The sequence below is a fragment of the Lepidochelys kempii genome, chromosome 25 (assembly GCF_965140285.1).
Source record: "Lepidochelys kempii isolate rLepKem1 chromosome 25, rLepKem1.hap1, whole genome shotgun sequence".
In the NCBI taxonomy this organism is placed as follows: domain Eukaryota; kingdom Metazoa; phylum Chordata; order Testudines; family Cheloniidae; genus Lepidochelys; species Lepidochelys kempii.
The window spans coordinates 14279942-14297934 of record NC_136404.1 but is presented as its reverse complement, the minus strand read 5'-3'; the positions used below and the strand labels follow the sequence as shown (position 1 = coordinate 14297934).

Below are 17993 nucleotides of genomic sequence, written 5' to 3'. Positions count from 1 at the left end.
TCTCCCAGTAGCAGGCTCTCTCAGAGCCTTTATAAGGACAGGAACAGCCAGGCTGGATCAGTCCAGGGGGTCTGGTGAGTAGCCCATCTCTGAGAGTGGCCAGTACCAGCTGCTTCAGGGAAAGGTGGAGGAGCTCCCACAGGAAGAACCTGGCCCAGTGGTTAGGACACTAGACGTGCATCCTGGCAAGCTGTGTTTGTGTCTTTGCTCTGCTACTGGCTCCCTGTGTGACCTTAGGCAAGTCACTTAACTTCTCTGTGCCTGAGTTCCCCCTCTGTAAAAAGGGGATAACAGTTCCTATAATTCTCTGCATGACCAGAGGATGGGAGGCTGAGAGTCTGAGGTGGCCAGATGCCGTGGTGATGGGAGCCACATAATTACTTAAGTTAGACCTGACCCCAGGAAAAGTTTATTCCCAAACCCTCCATTAAGTGAGTCCTTAATGATGGTCCCCAGTTTTCAGTGGCCATGGCTGGGAGGATTTGTAGGGAGATGGTTGGGTTTTCATTGACCCTAGATGAGTGCCTCTGGAAACCAGCCCAGTCTAGTGTTTATATGACAGAAGCAATTCCCTGGATCTGAGATATAAACCTTTTCCCCGCAGCCAGGTCTAATTACACAACAAGTCCAAGCTTGAGCTGAGCTACTGGATGGTCTTGCTGGACCCCACTTAGATGGGAGACTGATGAAGTACCATCCAAGGTGCTGCTAGTGATCCAGAAGGTGGCGCTCTCCTCCACTGAGTGAGCTCGGTGCTGTCGGAGGGAGGGTGACATCTTTACTCCTAGGGGAATTCTGCACCACTGCGCATAATTCATGTCCCCCGCCAATTTCTTTGCTTCCCTGAAGAAAAATTACTTTCTGACAGGGAAGCCAAGGGAAGCTGCAAGAGCAGCCACGCACCACTCCCTAGCTGCAGAGGTACATTGTTTCAGGCACCCGGAGCAGCCGGCAGAGAGGTAAATCACTGCAGGGCTGGGGACACCCCTGCCAGTGGCTCCTACCCTGAGCCAGGATCAGCTGCTAATCCTGGCTAGGCTGGAGGCAGGAGAGGACAGGACTTCCTCTTCCTCTGCAAGGAGTGGCTGGGGCTGTGTCAGACCCTCCCCCCCCCAGACCTTCCCTCCCCCAGCTGCAGGAAGCTCAGCATCCTCCCCTGCTTCCTGCCCCCATTGCTCCTCAGCTGCAGGGAGAGGGGTCACTGTATGGGGACTTGATCCCCCATCTGCCCAACCCCCATGCATCCAGACCTCCCATACCCAGACACCCACACCAAGCCTAACCCTGTACACCCAGAACCCCACTAGCCCTCCATACCTAAACCCAACCCCACACCACAGAACCTCAACCTCTGCATCTGGAGCCCCTTCCACCCAGACCCCCTGCCTCTGGCCTCCCCACCTGTGCACCCAGACCATCCCCCACTGAGCTCCCTGCACTCAAACCCCCACCCTGACGAGCCCCACACCCTGCACCCCCCTGATCCCTCACATCCAGATCCCCATGCAACTGACCCCCAACTAGTTGCACGCAGACCCCCACCCCACCAAGACCCACTCCCCCAGCACCCAGGCCCCCCTGCTGAGACCCCACACCCAGACCCCTCTGCTGAGCCCCACCCACCTTCACCTGGAAGAGTCCCATTACCCATGCACTTGGAACCCCCCGCAATGAGCCTGTGCATCCAGATCCCCCCACATCTAGACCCGCCACTGAGCTGCCTGCTCCCAGATTGTCCCACACCTGATCCTCTCACCCCACACCTGGATCCCCCCACACTGAGCCCCTCCACTCTTGGATTCTGCCTGGTTGAGCCTGCCTGTCCCACACCTGGTGTGCCTGGTGCAGAGGGGCAGGGCCCCAGGATGTTTCTGGGGCAAGCCCAGGCCTTGTGCTGTGTCAGGGTCAGGTGCAGCCTCACTGCTGAGTCCATGTCCCGGGGGCGAGGATGGGGGGGCTGCAGCGTGATCTCCCACCTTCGTGCAGCCAGTGGCCTGTGCTCCCCACTGCCATGCTGGAGCCCCTGTATTTATTTATTGACAAATAAAACTTTCAGAATTTTAAAATATTGTGCACAGAATTGTTATTTTTTTGGCGCTGAATGCCCTCAGGAGCACATCTTTCAAAGGAAAAGCAGAGGTTCTGTTTCTGTGGGGTTAAAAGTCCCAGGCCGTTTTTAGTGGGAATGGTTTAGCCATTTAGCCCTGGTCTCTTTGGGGTAATTACATACCGCCTGCCTGCCTCTCCTTCGGAGTGTCCTCCTTCACTTTCTGTCCTAAACTGCCAGGCAGTGATGCTCTGGGCTATACAAACAGCTGCTGCCTTCCACTCCAGAGGTGGCTGCATTACAATGGTGAGTGAGATGGTTTGTAAAGCAGTTTGGGATGAAAGGCTCTACGAGCTGCAAGTTCTTATCAGCAAAGAGAGTCATCTGGTCTCATGTTCTGGGCAGGGAGGGGCATGTCCACCTCCCTATGTGCCCGAGGACACAAAGTGCATCTCGGTGTTGATGTTGGTGTTGCCCGCATGGGTGCAGCCCACCTTTTGCTTGAAGATGAAGGGGAAGACCTTCTTGAAGGCTTTCCTGAAGTTGAGGCCCATGAAGGCGTAAACGATCGGGTTGACAGAGGAGTTGGTGTAGGACATGCAGTGGGCCCAGATCTTCACCTTGTAGATGTAGTAATTGTGCTGGAAGCTGGGGCTGAAGGCCTGGACGAGGATGAGGAATTGCACGGGCCCCCAGCAGACGGTGAAGAGTCCCACGATGCTGGCCACCATGCGGGAGATCTTGGCCCGCATCGCTTCGGAGCGCTCGGCCAGCTGCTGCACCTTGCAAGCCACAGAGACAGGGTGTGTGTGTTAGCATTCACAGCCAGGCAGCTCTGGTGGGAGTTGAGCCATCATGCCAGTGGGTGGACATGTGTAAAGAGGTATACGCACAAGTGGTTGCATGTGTGTATAACACCACACTCCGAGGAGGTGGTTGGCAGTGGGGATTGAACCTGGGACCTCTGGATTGGAGCGCATGAACTTCTGCTGCCTGAACTAAAAGAACAGTGCCGTGGCAAGCTTATCCACCTCTAGTTATGGGCCACCACCGGGGGCAACAGAGCATCACATGGGGTGGGTCACACGTGCAAGTATCGGTGGGTGCCTCTGCGTGCATTCATGTGCAAACAAAACAGTGGGTGCATGGGTGCAAATGGCAGCATGTGTTGTTCACAAGCATGTGGACACAGGTGTATGTACATGCAAGTATCTGCAGACACAGGCCATGCACCTGAGCATCACCTTACATGCACCGTTGGATACAGAGGCCAGGGATGAATCTGGCCCTGTGGTCGAGGAGTCCTGAGCACCATCAACTCCTGCTGGAGCCAGTGAAAGCCGTGGGTGCTCAAAGCTTCTGGAGATCAGGTCTTATGTAGATCTACACATGCACACACCCCCTATGGGCATGTGTGGGGAGTGCAGGGGGGAGGAGCCAGGTACCTGGTAGTTGTTATCGACGGGCTCCACGGTGGGATGTCCCATGTGGTAGAGCATGCCCATGTAGCAGACGCAGATGGTCAGTAGGGGCAGCAGGTAGACGGCCAGGAAGTTGTAAAGGATGAAGGCCTTCTCGTGGGAGGCGGAGGGGAAGGATTCACTGCAATAGGTCTGCGGCCCGAACCAGTAGCCCTCCGTCAACCTGTTGTACATCAGCACTGGGGTGGAGATGATAAAGGAACCTGCCGTGGGCAGCAAGGCCAGAGTCAGTGACCCAGCGCCAGGCTGGGTGCTTGCTTTAGTGGTCAGCAGGGGATGAAGGGACTGAACTGAACTGAACCAGGATCCCAGCCAGTGGGGGAGCAGGATGGAGGGACAGACCCAAACCAGAACCAGGAAGGATCATGGGTCGCAGGGGGAATGAGTTGGAGGGACAAAGGGAAGGGTCAGAACCAGGTTATGAGGATGATAGTTGCCAACGGTCCATTCCCTGAGGGTGGGGAAGGACTCCACTTGACACAGCCAGCAGCTTCAGCTCATGCCTGTGTTACAGCTGTCCCCTCCCTTCTTACATCCCCCAAATTCCCATTTCAGCCCCCATCCTTGAACATCCCCAACCTCCCCAGGTAGGGCTTGGCTTTGCAAACCACGCCCAGGGGTGGTTCAGATGCAGGTCCCATTTTATCTGAACCCTGACATTTATTGGGTCAGGGGTTGGGCCAGGGGTTGCATAAATGGTTCTAGGCAGTTTCTTTAAAAAATAAAGGGGCCCTTACCCAGTAGGCTCTGTCCCCTCATGCCCACATGGATCTCTCCATCCCCCTTCCTCCTCCGGGAGTGCCAGTGACGGCCCCTCCCGGCCAGCTCACCCCAGCTGCCCGGCACCACTTCAGGAGGGCCACCTTTCCCCAGTCTCCCCTACCCACGCCGGCTCTACTCACAGATCCAGAGGCCCACACTGATGGCGACGGCCACCCGGGGGGTGCGCTGACGCAGAGCACGCAGTGGGAACACGGTCACGTACCAGCGGTCCACGCTCATGGCCGTCAGGGTGACGCAGGTGGCCTGCACGGAGACCTGCCAGGGGAGGCAGAAGCGGAGAGGGGAGAGCCTTGGAGGGGAGTTGGCTGGGGAACCACACATCCACGCACCCACCCCGTGCATTGCTGGCGCCAGGTCGACTGTAACAGAGATACAGCAATACACAGCAGCTGAGTATCTGGCTCTCTGTGTCCGAGTATTCTACTCTTGGAAGCCGATGATCTCGGTTTGCGTGGTGTGGCGTGTTGGAAATGCAAGCTACCGCCGCAAGAGCAGGGGGGTTCCTAGCCTTGCTTGCAGGCTGTGTATGGACGTGTGCCATCTGGGACATTTCCAGTTAGTCTGGAAAATGTCAGCCTAAATCAAGGTGGGGGGGATTTACATAAGAACATCAGTGCTGCCAAAATGGGTCAGACCAATGGTTCATCTCGCCCTGTATCCCAACTCCAACAGTGCCAGATGCTTCAGGGAGAATGTACACAAGGCAATTTTGCAGCGATCCACCCTGTCTTCCACTCTCGGCTTCTGGCAGTCAGAGGTTTAGGGTCACCCCGAGCATGGCGTTGCATCCCTGACCATGTTGGCTATTAGCCATTGATGGACCTGTCCTCCAGGAACTTATCTAGCCCTTTTTTTGAACCCATTTATACTTTTATACTCACAACATCTCATGGCCCGGAGATCCACGGGTTGCCTGTGTGTTGGGTGAAGAAGTACTCCCTTGTGTTTGTTTTAAACATGCTGCGGATTCATTTCATCGGGTGATCCCTGATTTTTGTATTACATGAAAGGGTAAATAACGCTTCTCTAGTGGCTTTTTCCAAGCCCTTCAGAATGATAGAGACCTCTCTCATATCCCTCCTTCGTCATCCCTTTTCTAAGCCAAACAGCCCTAATCTTTTTAGTTTCTCTTTGTACGGAAGCTGTTTCATACCCTTGATCATCTTTGTTTCCCATCTCGGAACCTTTTCCAGTTCCACTTTCTCCTTTTTGAGATTGGGTGACCAGAACTGGACACAGTACTGAAGATGTAGGCATGCCATGGATTTATATAGTAGCATTATGATATTTTTGTCTTATTTTCTTTCCTTTTCCTAGTCGTTCCTACCATTCTTTTAGCCATTTGGACTGCTGCTTCTGCATATTGAGCTGAAATTTTCAGAGAACTATCCACAGTGATTCCAAGATCTGTGCCTCGCTGCAGGGAGCAGCCTGCTTTGTCTCTCTCTGGTTTTGGTCACTGTGTGTTTATCATAAAGTCGTGTTATGCTGCAACCTTCCAGCAAGAGTATGTTTTTTATCTAACTTTTCTGTTTGTATAGCATGCACATAGGCCATGTGTGTGTTGTGCAACTGCATGAGAAATATATGTGTGAGGTGCCTGTGTGGAAGGAGAGGACAAAGCTCGCCCTGTTGCTGCCCATGCAGTCTCTCTTTTGAAGACTAAGTCCCCCGCAGTCACCCCAGCACTGCCCACAGTAATGAGCGAAGCCCTAAGCCAATGCCTCACCTGTTGGATGTAATTGACAAACTTGCACATGAACTCCCCGAAGATCCAGCCGGGAAGGGGATACAGCATGGCAGTGAACGGCACGCAGCACACCAGGAAGATAATATCTGTGGTGGCAAGGTTGGCTGTCAAAAGAAAGAAAGGGTCATGCTGTGATTAGGGCACAAGCCTTGGACTTAGGAGGCCTCGGTTCAAATCCTACCTCTGCCACAGGCTCCCTATGCCACCTTGGGCAAGTCACTTAGTAGCTCTGTGCCTCAGTTTCCCACCTGTGTGATGGGGAGAACAGCCTCTTAGGGGTGTGGTGAGGCTAAATCCATTAAAGATGGCGAGGTGCTTAGATACGGCAGTAACAGGGTCGATTTAAAAGGCGAATGAGCTGGCCTTTGCTGTTTCAGTTCTCGTCGTCCCCCTGCCATTCTGGGAACAACGGGTCTGAAACAAAGACTTTGCAGCTGGGAAATGGACATGTCCAGAACAACTGACCCTCCTTCTACTGATGCTGCAGACCTTGGTTTATTTCCCCTCCTCTTCACCCCACGTAAAGGGCCAGTCTCCACCTGCAGAGGCATGGTCCGGCGCAGAGAGCACCAGACTTGGAGCCTTTCTATTTCCACCCCTCTGTTAGTTGCTTTCCTGGCTGCACCCACAGATTCACAGGGGCTGTGCCTCCGCGGATGGGAATTGCCACTGCTCCAGTGAAGTCAATGGAGCTGGGTCAATTTGCACCGGCCGAAGATCTGCAAGGGACCACAAAACGTCACCTGCATCAAGCTTATAACTCCATCTTCCAGCTCCTGGGCCTGTCGGTTAATCCAGCTTTGATTCCCTCTCAGATTCCACTATGCCCAGTAGGCCAAATTCAGAGGAAATGTGTGAGGGGAGATTGGGGTGTCTAAGGGCCTGCTGGCCGTAAAAGAGAGGAAGGGTCTCCTGTATGCTAGTATGAATCTGGATTAACTCCATTGGCTTTAGGGGTGTTACTCCAGGTTTACACCAGTGCAAGAGGGAATCTACATACACAATGAAGGGCTGGAAGAAGGTGTAAGTCACACCCGTCTCAATAGCCTCTGAACCGTCTCAGACTTGCCCCTATGAGCTAACCCCAGTGTGGGGGGGCTGGGAGCCCAGGGTTTGGAGCTGAGTCCCATCCCTGACAGCACAGAGCCTTGACACTGGCTAAGGGGCAGTAATTGCTCTAGCGGAGTGGAAGTTTGAGCCTGGAGGATACTGAGTGCTTCCCGGATGCTGCTTGCTCCTTGCTGGATCGGGGCCATACGCAAAGAGCACCTGGAGTGAGATTTGTGAGGTGTACAGAGGGGGAGTTTCTAGTAACGTCAGCATCAAGAGGCAACAAGGTCTAGTGCTTAGAGCATGGGGCTGGGAGCCAGGAACTCCTAAAATCTAATCTCAGCTCTGACACTTGGCTCGCTGTGCAGCCTGGGATAAGTCATCAAACCCCTCTTGCGCCTCAGTTTCCCCACCTGTAGAAAGGGGATCCCTCCTGGGGCTGGGAAGAGGATCTATATAACCTTGGTCCTCAGCTGGGGTCAATAGGTGTTGCGCCATTGCTTTCAATGGGATTATGCTGATTTAAACCAGGCACCAGCCCTCTCTCTCTAATGCATTGCACGATCATTTTTTTAAGCAATCAAGGTCAAGAAAGTCAATATCCCCCAGGACCAGGGTTTCCTCTGAGTCAGGGGGCCTTGTGGTATTGGCTCATTTCAGGTTCAGCCGGGATGTCCTGGTTAACCCCTGTGCTCCTGGACTGCAGCAGGGTTCTGGTAAGCACGGATGGATTGACAGCGCTTCCATAAGGGATGTACAAGCTATGCGGGGCTGCCCTGAAGGTTTGCTTTGCCCAGGCAGCACTGACCAGAGCTGCCTTAGTCAGGTGAAGACGTTCATTCAGCTTCAGCTGGTTCGGTACAGCTGAGTGTCACTTACTTCACCGTCCTATCCCAGGTGCCTGCTCCTACTTGCACTGCAAGGGATGGTGACATTTGGAAGGGCCTGATCCAGCCCTGCTTGGCGCTTTGTCTGGTCACTGACCCCATAACCAGTGAGTGGAAACCTGTGAGCTGATCTTGCATCTTGCACCCACTTTGCACAGGTGTAAACGAGGACAGAAAGCACAGGGCAGCTGCAGATCAGGCCCCTATTGACTCTATTGTGCCGGATCAGGCCCCTCGATATTTTAGCTGAGGAAAAAGCTCTCGGTAACCTGGGTTACTGCACACAGAACAGGAGATTCTCACAATGAGCCAGGAGATTAATTGTAAAAGCAGCGGATGCAAGGATGGTGGGGGAGGGACTGGGATAGGCAGACCTTAGACTTTAATTTTCTGTCATTGGGCATCACAAAAAGGTCAAAATCTCTCCAAAGAAACTAGATGCAAAGTGACAAATAACCGGCCTGCAGCTACATATTGTAACTGATGCCTGCGGCTAGGAGGAGCGGAGATTGCTGGGGCGAAGGGAGAGGTGGGGCTCCGGGGCAGAATAGCCGGGTCACAAGTCTGAATGCTATATTACTTGAATGGGCTCTCAGAGATAGGTTTCAGAGTAACAGCCGTGTTAGTCTGTATTCGCAAAAAGAAAAGGAGTACTTGTGGCAGGTTAGTCTCTAAGGTGAGATTCCCAACCTCCAAGCAGCCTTCTTCCTAGTATTCCCACAGTACCCCAATGGGCCCTTCACGGGCCTAGAAAATGGCCTGTAATTTCCCCTGGCTGTTTGGTTTTGTTTTGTTTTTAACAACTAGCCGTCACAACGTACAAGATCTTCAAGCACAAAAAGGGGAAAGCTCCTGCCTAAAATGTCTCCCCCAGAGTCACTAATAAATCGTCACCATGAACGGACTCCGAAGATTTGGGTTGTCAGGAGTTTTGTTAAACCCTCTGCAGAATCCCTGCGCTGGAGAGGGCTCAAAGGCCCGAGTTCTCCTTTGACTTTCCTTCACAGTTTCACAGTGCCTCCGTCTTCCTGAGGGCACTGATCAGGATGCCTCTCACTCCGTGCTTAATTTGTAATGAAAAAGGTGCCAGGCCAGGGCAGCGGGGCTCAAGCAATTTTTTTACTTTCATAACGGATGTGGCAAGCCCAGAGGTGCCGGGGCTACGAACTGCCAGGCCCAGAGGTGCCGGGGCTAAGTTCTGGCAAGCCCCGGCACAAATTAAGCCCTGCTCTCACTCCTACGTGTGCTTGAGCAGCTCCTGTTCTGTTTTACCCGCATTCTGCCCTAGATTTCATGTTCTAGCAGTGTTGGATGATGACCCAGCCCATGTTCGTTTTAAGAACACTTCCACTGCAGATTTGACAAAACACAAAGAAGGTACCAATGTGAGATTTCTAAAGATCGCTACCGCACTCGACCCAAGGTTTAAGAAATCTGAAGTGCCCTCCAAAATCTGGTCAGGACGGGGTGTGGCGCATGCTTTCAGAAGTCTTAAAAGAGCAACTCTCCAATGCGGAAACTACACAACCCGAACCACCAAAAAAAAAGAAAATCAACCTTCTGCTGGTGGCATCTGACTCAGATGATGAAAATGAACATGCGTCGGTCCACCCTGCTTTGGATCATTATCGAGCAGAACCCGTCATCATGTCCTCTGGAATGGGGGTTGAAGCATGAAGGGACATGTGAATCTTTAGCGCACCTGGCACGTAAATATCTTGCGACGCCGGCTACAACAGTGCCATGCGAATGCCTGTTCTCCCTTTCAGGTGACATTGTAAACCAGACGCAGGCAGCGTTATCTCCTGCAAATTGTAACCAGACTTGTTTGTCTGAGAGATTGGCTGAAGTAGGACTGAGTGCACCTGAAGGCGCTAAAGTTTTACACTGTTTTATTTTTGAATGCAGTTATTTTGTGTAATTATTCTACATTTGTAAGTTCAACTTTCGTGATAAAGTGATTGCACTGCAGTTCTTGTATTAGGTGAATTGAAAAATACGATTTCTTTTGTTTTTTACTGTGAAAATATTTGTAATAAAAAATATAAAGTGAACACTGTATAGATAAATGGGACGCAATTATTGTTTAAGAGCGTGATTAATCACGCAATTAATTTTTTTAATCGCTTGGCAGCCCTAATATAAATATTGTACTTACACTTCAGCGTGGTACTTGAACTTGTTTTTCACTTGTGAGCCTTGTTTGAAGCCCGAGCCCCAGCTTGTAACTTAGCTTCGTGGGGTCCCTTGTGGTGTGGGGACCCAGGCAGTTGCCCTGCTTGCCACCCCCTAATGCCAGCCATGCACTTGCAACCCCCCTAAACCCATCCAACCACTCCCTGATCTAGATGAGTTGAGTACCCCCGGAAGACCTCAGTGTACCTCCAGGGGTACACATACCCCTCGTTGAGAACCACTGATCTCGGCTGACCTTCTGTATAGCCCAGGCCAGAGAACTGCCCCCAAAATAAATTCTAGATCAGGTCTTTTAGGAAAACATTAAAAATTGTCAGTGGTGGAGAATCCAAAACGACACTTGGCAAATTCTTCCACTGATTAATTACTTTCACCCTTAATATTTTACGCCTTATTTCCAGTCTGAATTTGTCCAGCTTCAACTTCCAGCCACTGGATCGTGTTCGACCTTTCTCTGCTAGTTTGAAGAGCCCATTATTAAATATTTGTTCCCCATGTAGGTACTTATAGACTGTGATCAAGTCACCCCTTAACCTTTTCTTTGTTAAGCTACATAAATTGAGCTCCTGGAGTCTATCACTCTAAGGCAGGTTTTCTAATCTTTTAATCATTCTTGAGGTTTTTCTCTGAAGCCCCTCTAATTTATCAACTCCCTTCTTGAATTGTGGGCACCAGAACTGGACACAGGATTCCAGCAGCGGTTGCACCAGTGTCAAATACAGAGGTAAAATCGCCTCTCTGCTCCTACTCGAGATTCCCCTGTTTATGCCTCCCAGGATCGCATTAGCTCTTTTGACCGCAGTATCGCACTGGGAGCTCCTAATCAGCTGATTATCCACCACAGCCCCCAAATCTTTTACAGAGTCCCTGCTTCCCAGGAGAGAGACCCCCATCCTGGCCTACGTTCTTTGTTCTCAGCTGCATACGTTTACACTGAGCAGTATTAAAACGCACATTGTTTGCTTGAGCCCAAGTGATCCATATTGCTCTGAATAAGTGACCTGTCTTCTGCGTTACTTACCACGCCTGCAGTTTTGGGGGTCAGCTGCCAGCTTTAGCAGTGAGATTTTATGTTTTCCTCCAGGCCCTTGACAAAGAGGTTAAATAGCTCAAATAATTCTGTAGGTCAATTTTGTTTCAAAGGAAATTAACCCTGAAGGACTGCTCTGGAATACGCCCCCTCTCTTCTGAGGCATCCATCCACCAGCGTGAATCTTCAACTGCTAATGGGTTCGCTCTCTTGCCACTGCCTGCACATTGATTTCTGTGTAAATCTTTTGCGTGTTTCTCTGACAATTTGCTTGCTCTTTTCTCTCTTGCTTTCTTGGGCTGGGACGCAGGCTCGGCCGTTGCTTTTTAACACTACCAGATGATCTTCAACTCTGGCTGACCCCTAATATATATATTGATGTTATATTCTTCATTGTCCATTGCTCCCTCCACTGAGAGCAGACCCTCTGCTCCCTCACATCCTGAGATGCACATCCTGCCCGTGCCTAGACTGATAGTCATTAGATTATGAATCACCAGGAGATTTCTTGTTTGGAAGTTATTTTTTTCTTCTCCTCTTGATTCTTACTTGATCACTCTGGCAGTGTATCATTCTAATAATGGCTCGGATCAAATTTTTCTAAATTTCTAAGCCCCACCGTGCCCAGCCCCAGGGTTCCTCTGTGCTCAGCCCCACTGCGCCCCATGCCCAGCCCCACCGCACCCAGCCCCACCGCGCCCCCGTGCCCAGCCCCAGGGTTCCTCCGTGCCCAGCCCCACCACGCCCCCATGCCCAGGCCCACCGCGCCCCCATGCCCAGGCCCACCGTGCCCCCGCGCCCCCGTGCCCAGCCCCACTGCGCCCCCATGCCCAGCCCCACCGCACCCCTGTGCCCAACTCACCGATGTAGAAATTGGTGACCGTCCTCATCTGCTTGTGCTTGGTGATCACGTAGATGACCAGGGAGTTGCCCGCCAGCCCCAGCGCCATCAGCAGGGCGAAGAAGAGGGGCACCAGCCAGGCGTCCACCAGGCGCGGGGGGCTCCGCGGCTCCGAGCTGTTGGCACAGAGCAGCCCCCCGGGGCAGGAGCGGTTGGGGAGCAGGAGAGAGGCGTTGAGCAGGGCGCTGGCAGATGCTCCCCGCATGGTCCTGGGGCGCAGAGCGCAGGACCCCTGCCTTTCCCTGGAGGGGGAAGGGGCCGCTCGCTAGCAGGACTCCTGGGTTCTCTCCTTAGCCCTGACCCCCAATGGAGCTGGCGGGTCTCCTGCCAGGGGACCCCAGGGAGGCTCCCCGCTCGCCCCTAGGGTCAGGGGTGGGGTTCTCCCAGCGCTGCCTTCAGCAACACGAACTCCCCGAGCCTGGCGAGCTCCCTTCCCGAGGGGCGGCTCTAAGTAGCTCAGGAAGTTTGGGGCCGGCGGGGGCGGGGTGGGGGGGGGGTTTAGCTCCTGCGCTAACCTGCAGGCTGCTACCCCGCGTCCTCCGTCCGGAGCAGCAACTCCGCGGCGGGGAACCCAGGAGTCCGAGCGCTGCCCCAGGAGGGAATCAAGCCCCAAAGGCAGAGAAAGCCGCTTCAGCAGGACGCCGCGTCCCGTCTGCTCCGCCGCGCTCCGAATCCGCTCTGGTTTCCCGCTCGCCCTCTTCTTGTAGTGGAGACGCCGGGAGCCCCTCCAGGGGGAGGCGCCTCTGGGGAGCGGCGCGTCCGCAGGGAGACGGGCGTGGCGGGGGGGGGGTGCTGCTCCCGACCCGAGGGAGGGAAAAGTCCCATCCAGTGGGCAGCTGCCCCAGGTCCAGGAGTTGTTCTCTCTGCTGGGGGGTGCCGCGCGGAGATGCCCCCCACCCTGTTAAAGAAATAAACAGCAGCTGAGAACAAATCAAAAGTGGTTTTTTTTTAAATGCACAGTCAGAGGGGCGGGGGGGGTGTGTGAGGTGCAGGAGTTCAGAGGCCAGGACTCCTGGGTTCATTCCCTGCCGATTCTCCCCATCACCCGGGGCACAGCCCTCAGCTTCTCTGCGCCTTGGGTCCCCCAAGAATAAAGCCAGCGGGGAGCATAGGATTTACCGGCCCTACGGCAGTGGGGTGAACAGTCAGGAACCAGGTGCTTTAAAATGAAAGGCGCTGGGGAAATGCCAGGTGTTCTTGTGGACTGGTTCTGTTCTCTCAGCTCAGGGCATCTCTTGGGGAAACATCTTACTACCAACGCCTTATACCTTGGATAAAGAGAAGATCCATCCAAGCTTCTCCTGCTACCATAGGATAAGAACCTCACAACACCCCTTAGGTAAGGCGGTGCTGTTATCCCCATTGCACAGGTGGGAAACTGAGGCCCAGAGAGACTAGGTCGACCTAACTGCATGGTTCAGGGCTGTGGAAAAGGTCATGCCCTGTGCAACTGAGACTACGTCTACACTACAGACCGTACAAAGGCCCAGCTCTTCCTTTCCCCAATAGAGTCCTCAGAGAAAGGTGCCCCCCAAAGACATGCACCTAACTGCACAATACTGCACCATGAAGGGAGACTGCACTTATGAACCCAGATGCTGATCACTTTATACCCTGAAGCATGAGGATTGAGAGCCCAGGCCCTTTTAATCTTACCTAGTGTAATCACAGTTGTTGGTCTCATCCACATAGACAGCTGATCCTTTTTTATTACTGTTGCTTCAGACATATCATGTGGGGGGTAGTTCCAAAGGTTAACAATATCTTGCATTTTTTAAAAAAAAGAATATTTCAGCTTGTAGGATCCAGGAGTGGCTGTCAACCTGCTAACTGCTAGCTAGTTGGGCAGTAATCATCATGGTTGAAGGGGGAAATGATTCTTCTCATGTAGCAGGGAGATCTAGGGGCTAGCTGTCCGTAGCATTAAAAAATAAAAAACGGTTCCATCTTGCAGGACCCTGGAACAGCTGTCAGCCTGCTAATGCTTGCTTGTTGGCTGGTGATTGCAGAATGGCCAAATTAGCACGGCTGACGGGGGAAAGAAAACTTCGCACAGAAGCTGATGCAGTGTCAGAAAGCCAGCATCAAACGCATTCACTGTCCGGTGGGAGATGAGCCCCCCAGCTGGTCTGGATCCACCTCCAGGCGTCCGTTGTCAGCTTCAGAACAGCGCTCGGCCTAGGCCATGTCTACACTTACCAGCGTACAAGCGGTGCAGCTGTCCTGACAAAACGTTTTGCTGAGGTCCGTGCTGGTGCAGACGTGGCCTTCGGGGATTTTAGTGCTGCTGATGAAGACTTTCCGATGCAAGGTGTACACAGACACAATGTGCGTAGATGGCACATGTTGTAACACTGCTGAAACCTGGAGTCGGCAGGGCAAGGAGAGAATGTGAGCGGTGGGATGGGGGAAGAGAGGCAAAGCAGCAAAACAGCGGGGAATTAAAGTGAGAAAGGACCCGTGTGTGAGCTGAATATGAAGGTGGGAGATGGTAAAAGGTCTATCCCAGAAAGCACTCAGGCCATATTCTCAAAGGGATTTCAGCACCTAACTCCCATTGACTTCAGGACTATGGAAACCTTCTTCTCTTTCACCTGTGCACGCCAGCTAGAACTAGGCAGTGAACAGGGCTTCTTCTAGGCACCCAGGGCCTGGTGCAGGAGGATGCTGGGCACCCACTGAACAATGGTGCCCATTCGGGGCCGGGGGGTGATAACCCCCTCTGCATGGTTTTTGCAATTGCTTAAAATTCTACAGGCCCAAGAGTGAGGGGGGCATGAGGCTGGAGCACTTTTAAGCTGTGGTCCCATATTAAGCCAGGACAGCCGCTGCTACAGCTGTCCAGAGCATCGCTCGAGCTGCGTGATTGTAACAGACAGCGGAGCAACTGGGCCAAATAGCAGCAAGTGGTGTTGTGACCTGGCTCACAGGGCTGCAACGCTGCTCAAATCTGGCCCAGCTGTCCCTCTGTCCTGACAGAGGGGCAGCCAGGTCCAATGGTGCCGTGACCTGCTGCATGGGGAGTCGGTTCCTATGTAGCGGGGTGCAGGGGAGAGCTCAGCTCTTGGGGGCAGCAGCTCGTGCACTGTGTGGGTAAGAGAGAGGTGGGGTCTCTGCGAGAGGAGGGGGGCTGAGCACGGGGACCAGCATTCCCCACCCCCACCCCAGAAATATCTGAATTGTTGCCACTGCCACTGAAATCAATAGGCACTCTCAGGAGGTGCTGAGCACCCTGCAGGAGCTGGCCCATGAGCCTCCCCCATCCCGGGGATCAGAAGCAGGGATTGAAGCGGGTGTCGTGCTTCAGCGCTGGCCCGTAAGGCCTTGGCACAGCCTCGGCTTTAGCTTTTGAGCCTGTAGGGTCTCATTGTCTTGCACGTGGGCATTGCGGCCTCTCACCCCTACACCTGGCTTCACTGGAACAGGCTCCTCTTGAAGCCAGAAGGACACGTGCGTTTGCCTGAGGTCTACTAATGTCACCGTGCAGCACATCTCCGAATTGTCATCTGGTGTCTCTGTGGCACTGGCTGACCTGACTGATTCTGTCCTCTCACCTCAGAGCAGGCGTAATTGTTTGGTACTCAGACTCTCGGGTCACTCTCTTGCCACTCATCTGATCTTCTTCTTCTGCTCCTCCTTCCCCATCTCCTCCTTCTCCTTCTGCTCTTCCTTCTTCTTCTAATTTCTCAGCCTCACACAGGGCCCTGAGGTTATAATTGTTCTGCAGCCAGGATTTTACAAATATTGCCAAGGTTACAGAGAAAAATAGACACCAAATTGCTCCTGGATTGAGACAGCTCTGTGCAGCTCTCCAAGGATGATTCTAAAGGCCCAGAGAACCCACTGATCCCCACGCCAGCCCAGGCCCAGATTCTCTCCCACTGCCAAGCTCTACACAGCTCAAAAAGTGGGGAGAACCAGGGATCTAGTTACAGTTATCTGTTTCTGAGGCCCAGTCTCTGACTGCCTCAGTATGAGTTAGAACAGCCTAGGGGCTGCTCTGACCTATGTCAGTGGTGGATGGTCCCTAGGGATACATCTACACAGAAATAAAAGACCTGCAGCAGCTGACTCAGGCTCACAGGGCTCATGCTGCGAGGCTAAAACTTGCAGTGCAGATGTTTGGGCTCAGGCTCTGAGATCCCACAAGTGGGGAGGGTCTCAGACCCCGGGTCTGAACGTCTACATTACAATTTTGAGCCCTGCAGCCTCAGCACCGTGAGCTGGAATCAGTTGACCCAGGCTCTGAGACTCGGTGCCTCAGATTTTTTATTGCAGTGAGACGTACCCTAAGGGGCCATATATCAGCTGAGGACCGGCATGGCGAAGTGGAATTCTGCCACCTGGTGGCATCTCCTCATTCCCCTAACTGATGTAGGAGTTGGCACCGATGGCTATACACCAGCTGAGAGCTTGGAGAGAATGTCTCAGCTAACAAGAGGTACTAGAATCTGGCTCCTTTTACAGCGTCAGAAGACCGCTCACTATCCCACTCTGCGCGAGCCCTGTGTCTGAGTCCTGCAGGCACAGGTAACACGCAAGGACCCCCACGTGCGCCTAGCATCCTAAACACCGCCACCTCTGGCGACTGTCACACCAAGGAGCTGGCATTTTCTCCTTGCCGTCGGAGAGCACACTGTGTGTCCTCGGCTTCCGTTGGGTGGTCAATTGCTTCCTACCTGAAGAGTCCCTTGCAAACATTAGCAAGACCACATCCGATGAAGTGAGCTGCAGCTCACGAAAGCTCATGCTCAAATAAATTGGTTAGTCTCTAAGGTGCCACAAGTCCTCCTGTTCTTTCTGCGAATACAGACTAACACGGCTGCTCCTCTGAAACCTCTCGAAAGATTGTATGTCGTGACGTCCCAGATAAGCAGGGCTTATATTTCTGAAGAGATGCTCAGTGGCTCTTGAGTGACCAGACACATTAAAATAATTACATTGCTAATGACTGCTTATGGAATAGTTAGAGTGCTCTACAAGTACACCAGCTCCATTAAGGACTACATATTAATTAGGGAGAAGGAAGAGGGAAGCAGATGGGCGGGGGAGGGGGCGACACTTAACACTGAAACTAGCTGGGAACATCAGGCCGCCGGAGGGTCAATAAGCTGGTTATACGCAGGGTTAATTAACCCTCCACCCCAATAGCTGCTCTGGTATTTTCAGTGCCGCATGAATAAGGCACTATGGCTTTGAGTCAGCCATGCCGGGGCTGCTCTGCCCTTTGCTGCGGTGATAAAGACTTTCCAGAGAGTTGGTTGGATTTCCTGCTGCCCGGGCACTCACTGGAGAAAGGAAGAGAGAAGAGTCGGGGCCTCACCAGCCTTCCTCTGCGTGGGTGATGGACAGAGCGCACAGCACAGGCTTGCTGGCATTGTTTGCAATGGTACGGGCTGCAACCAGTCCCCTGTCTAGTGTGCAGCTGCATCTGTGGAGTAGCAGTTGCCCGAAGCGCGTCCAGTGGCAGAGCTGGGAACCAAACACGGGTTCAAGATCGCTCCGTGGCACCTACCATCGTTAGCGACACCCCCTCAGCCGACCGTCCGTCACGGGAAGGAGTTGGCGGTTTTCCTTTCTGCTTGCAATTGGTTCACTCTGTGCATTGCGGAGTGCTTTGTGGAACACCAATCCCCCCCTGCGTCGTGGTCAGTTTCAGAAAACAGAAGGCTGCCCCTGGGAGGCGGAGTAGTCCAGAGGTTAGGACATTGGTGTGGTGATCAGAGGAGCCTGGCGCTATCCCTAGCTCTGACTTGCGGTGGGCGACTCCCTTCCAATCTGTGCACTCGTCTATAGGATAGAAACGACGCTATTCTTTGTTTTAGAAAATCTACCGATGAAAGGTGTTTGGTGGGTCTGATTTTCACT

General features: G+C 53.0%; 1 protein-coding gene across 1 annotated transcript; it reads right to left on the bottom strand.

Annotated features, from left to right (window-relative positions):
* Positions 1-2026: 2026 nt before the first annotated feature.
* KISS1R (KISS1 receptor) lies at positions 2027-12401 on the bottom strand. The gene is made up of 5 exons (XM_073324132.1): positions 12087-12401; positions 6041-6165; positions 4431-4566; positions 3493-3731; positions 2027-2829 (listed from the first exon to the last, which is right to left on the bottom strand). Exons 1-5 carry the CDS (start codon positions 12328-12330, stop codon positions 2473-2475), a joined length of 1101 nt encoding a protein of 366 aa, XP_073180233.1. The 5' UTR covers positions 12331-12401; the 3' UTR covers positions 2027-2472.
* Positions 12402-17993: the final 5592 nt, after the last annotated feature.

Coding starts and splice junctions, on each gene's coding strand:
- KISS1R (XM_073324132.1), bottom strand. CDS start 12,330: ATGCGGGGAGCATCTGCCAGCGCCCTGCTCAACGCCTCTCTCCTGCTC. Junction 4,567..6,040: donor TTGTCAATTACATCCAACAG/GTGAGGCATTGG, acceptor CTCCCCTGGCAG/GTCTCCGTGCAGGCCACCTG. Junction 2,830..3,492: donor CCGTCGATAACAACTACCAG/GTACCTGGCTCC, acceptor GTGGCTTGCAAG/GTGCAGCAGCTGGCCGAGCG.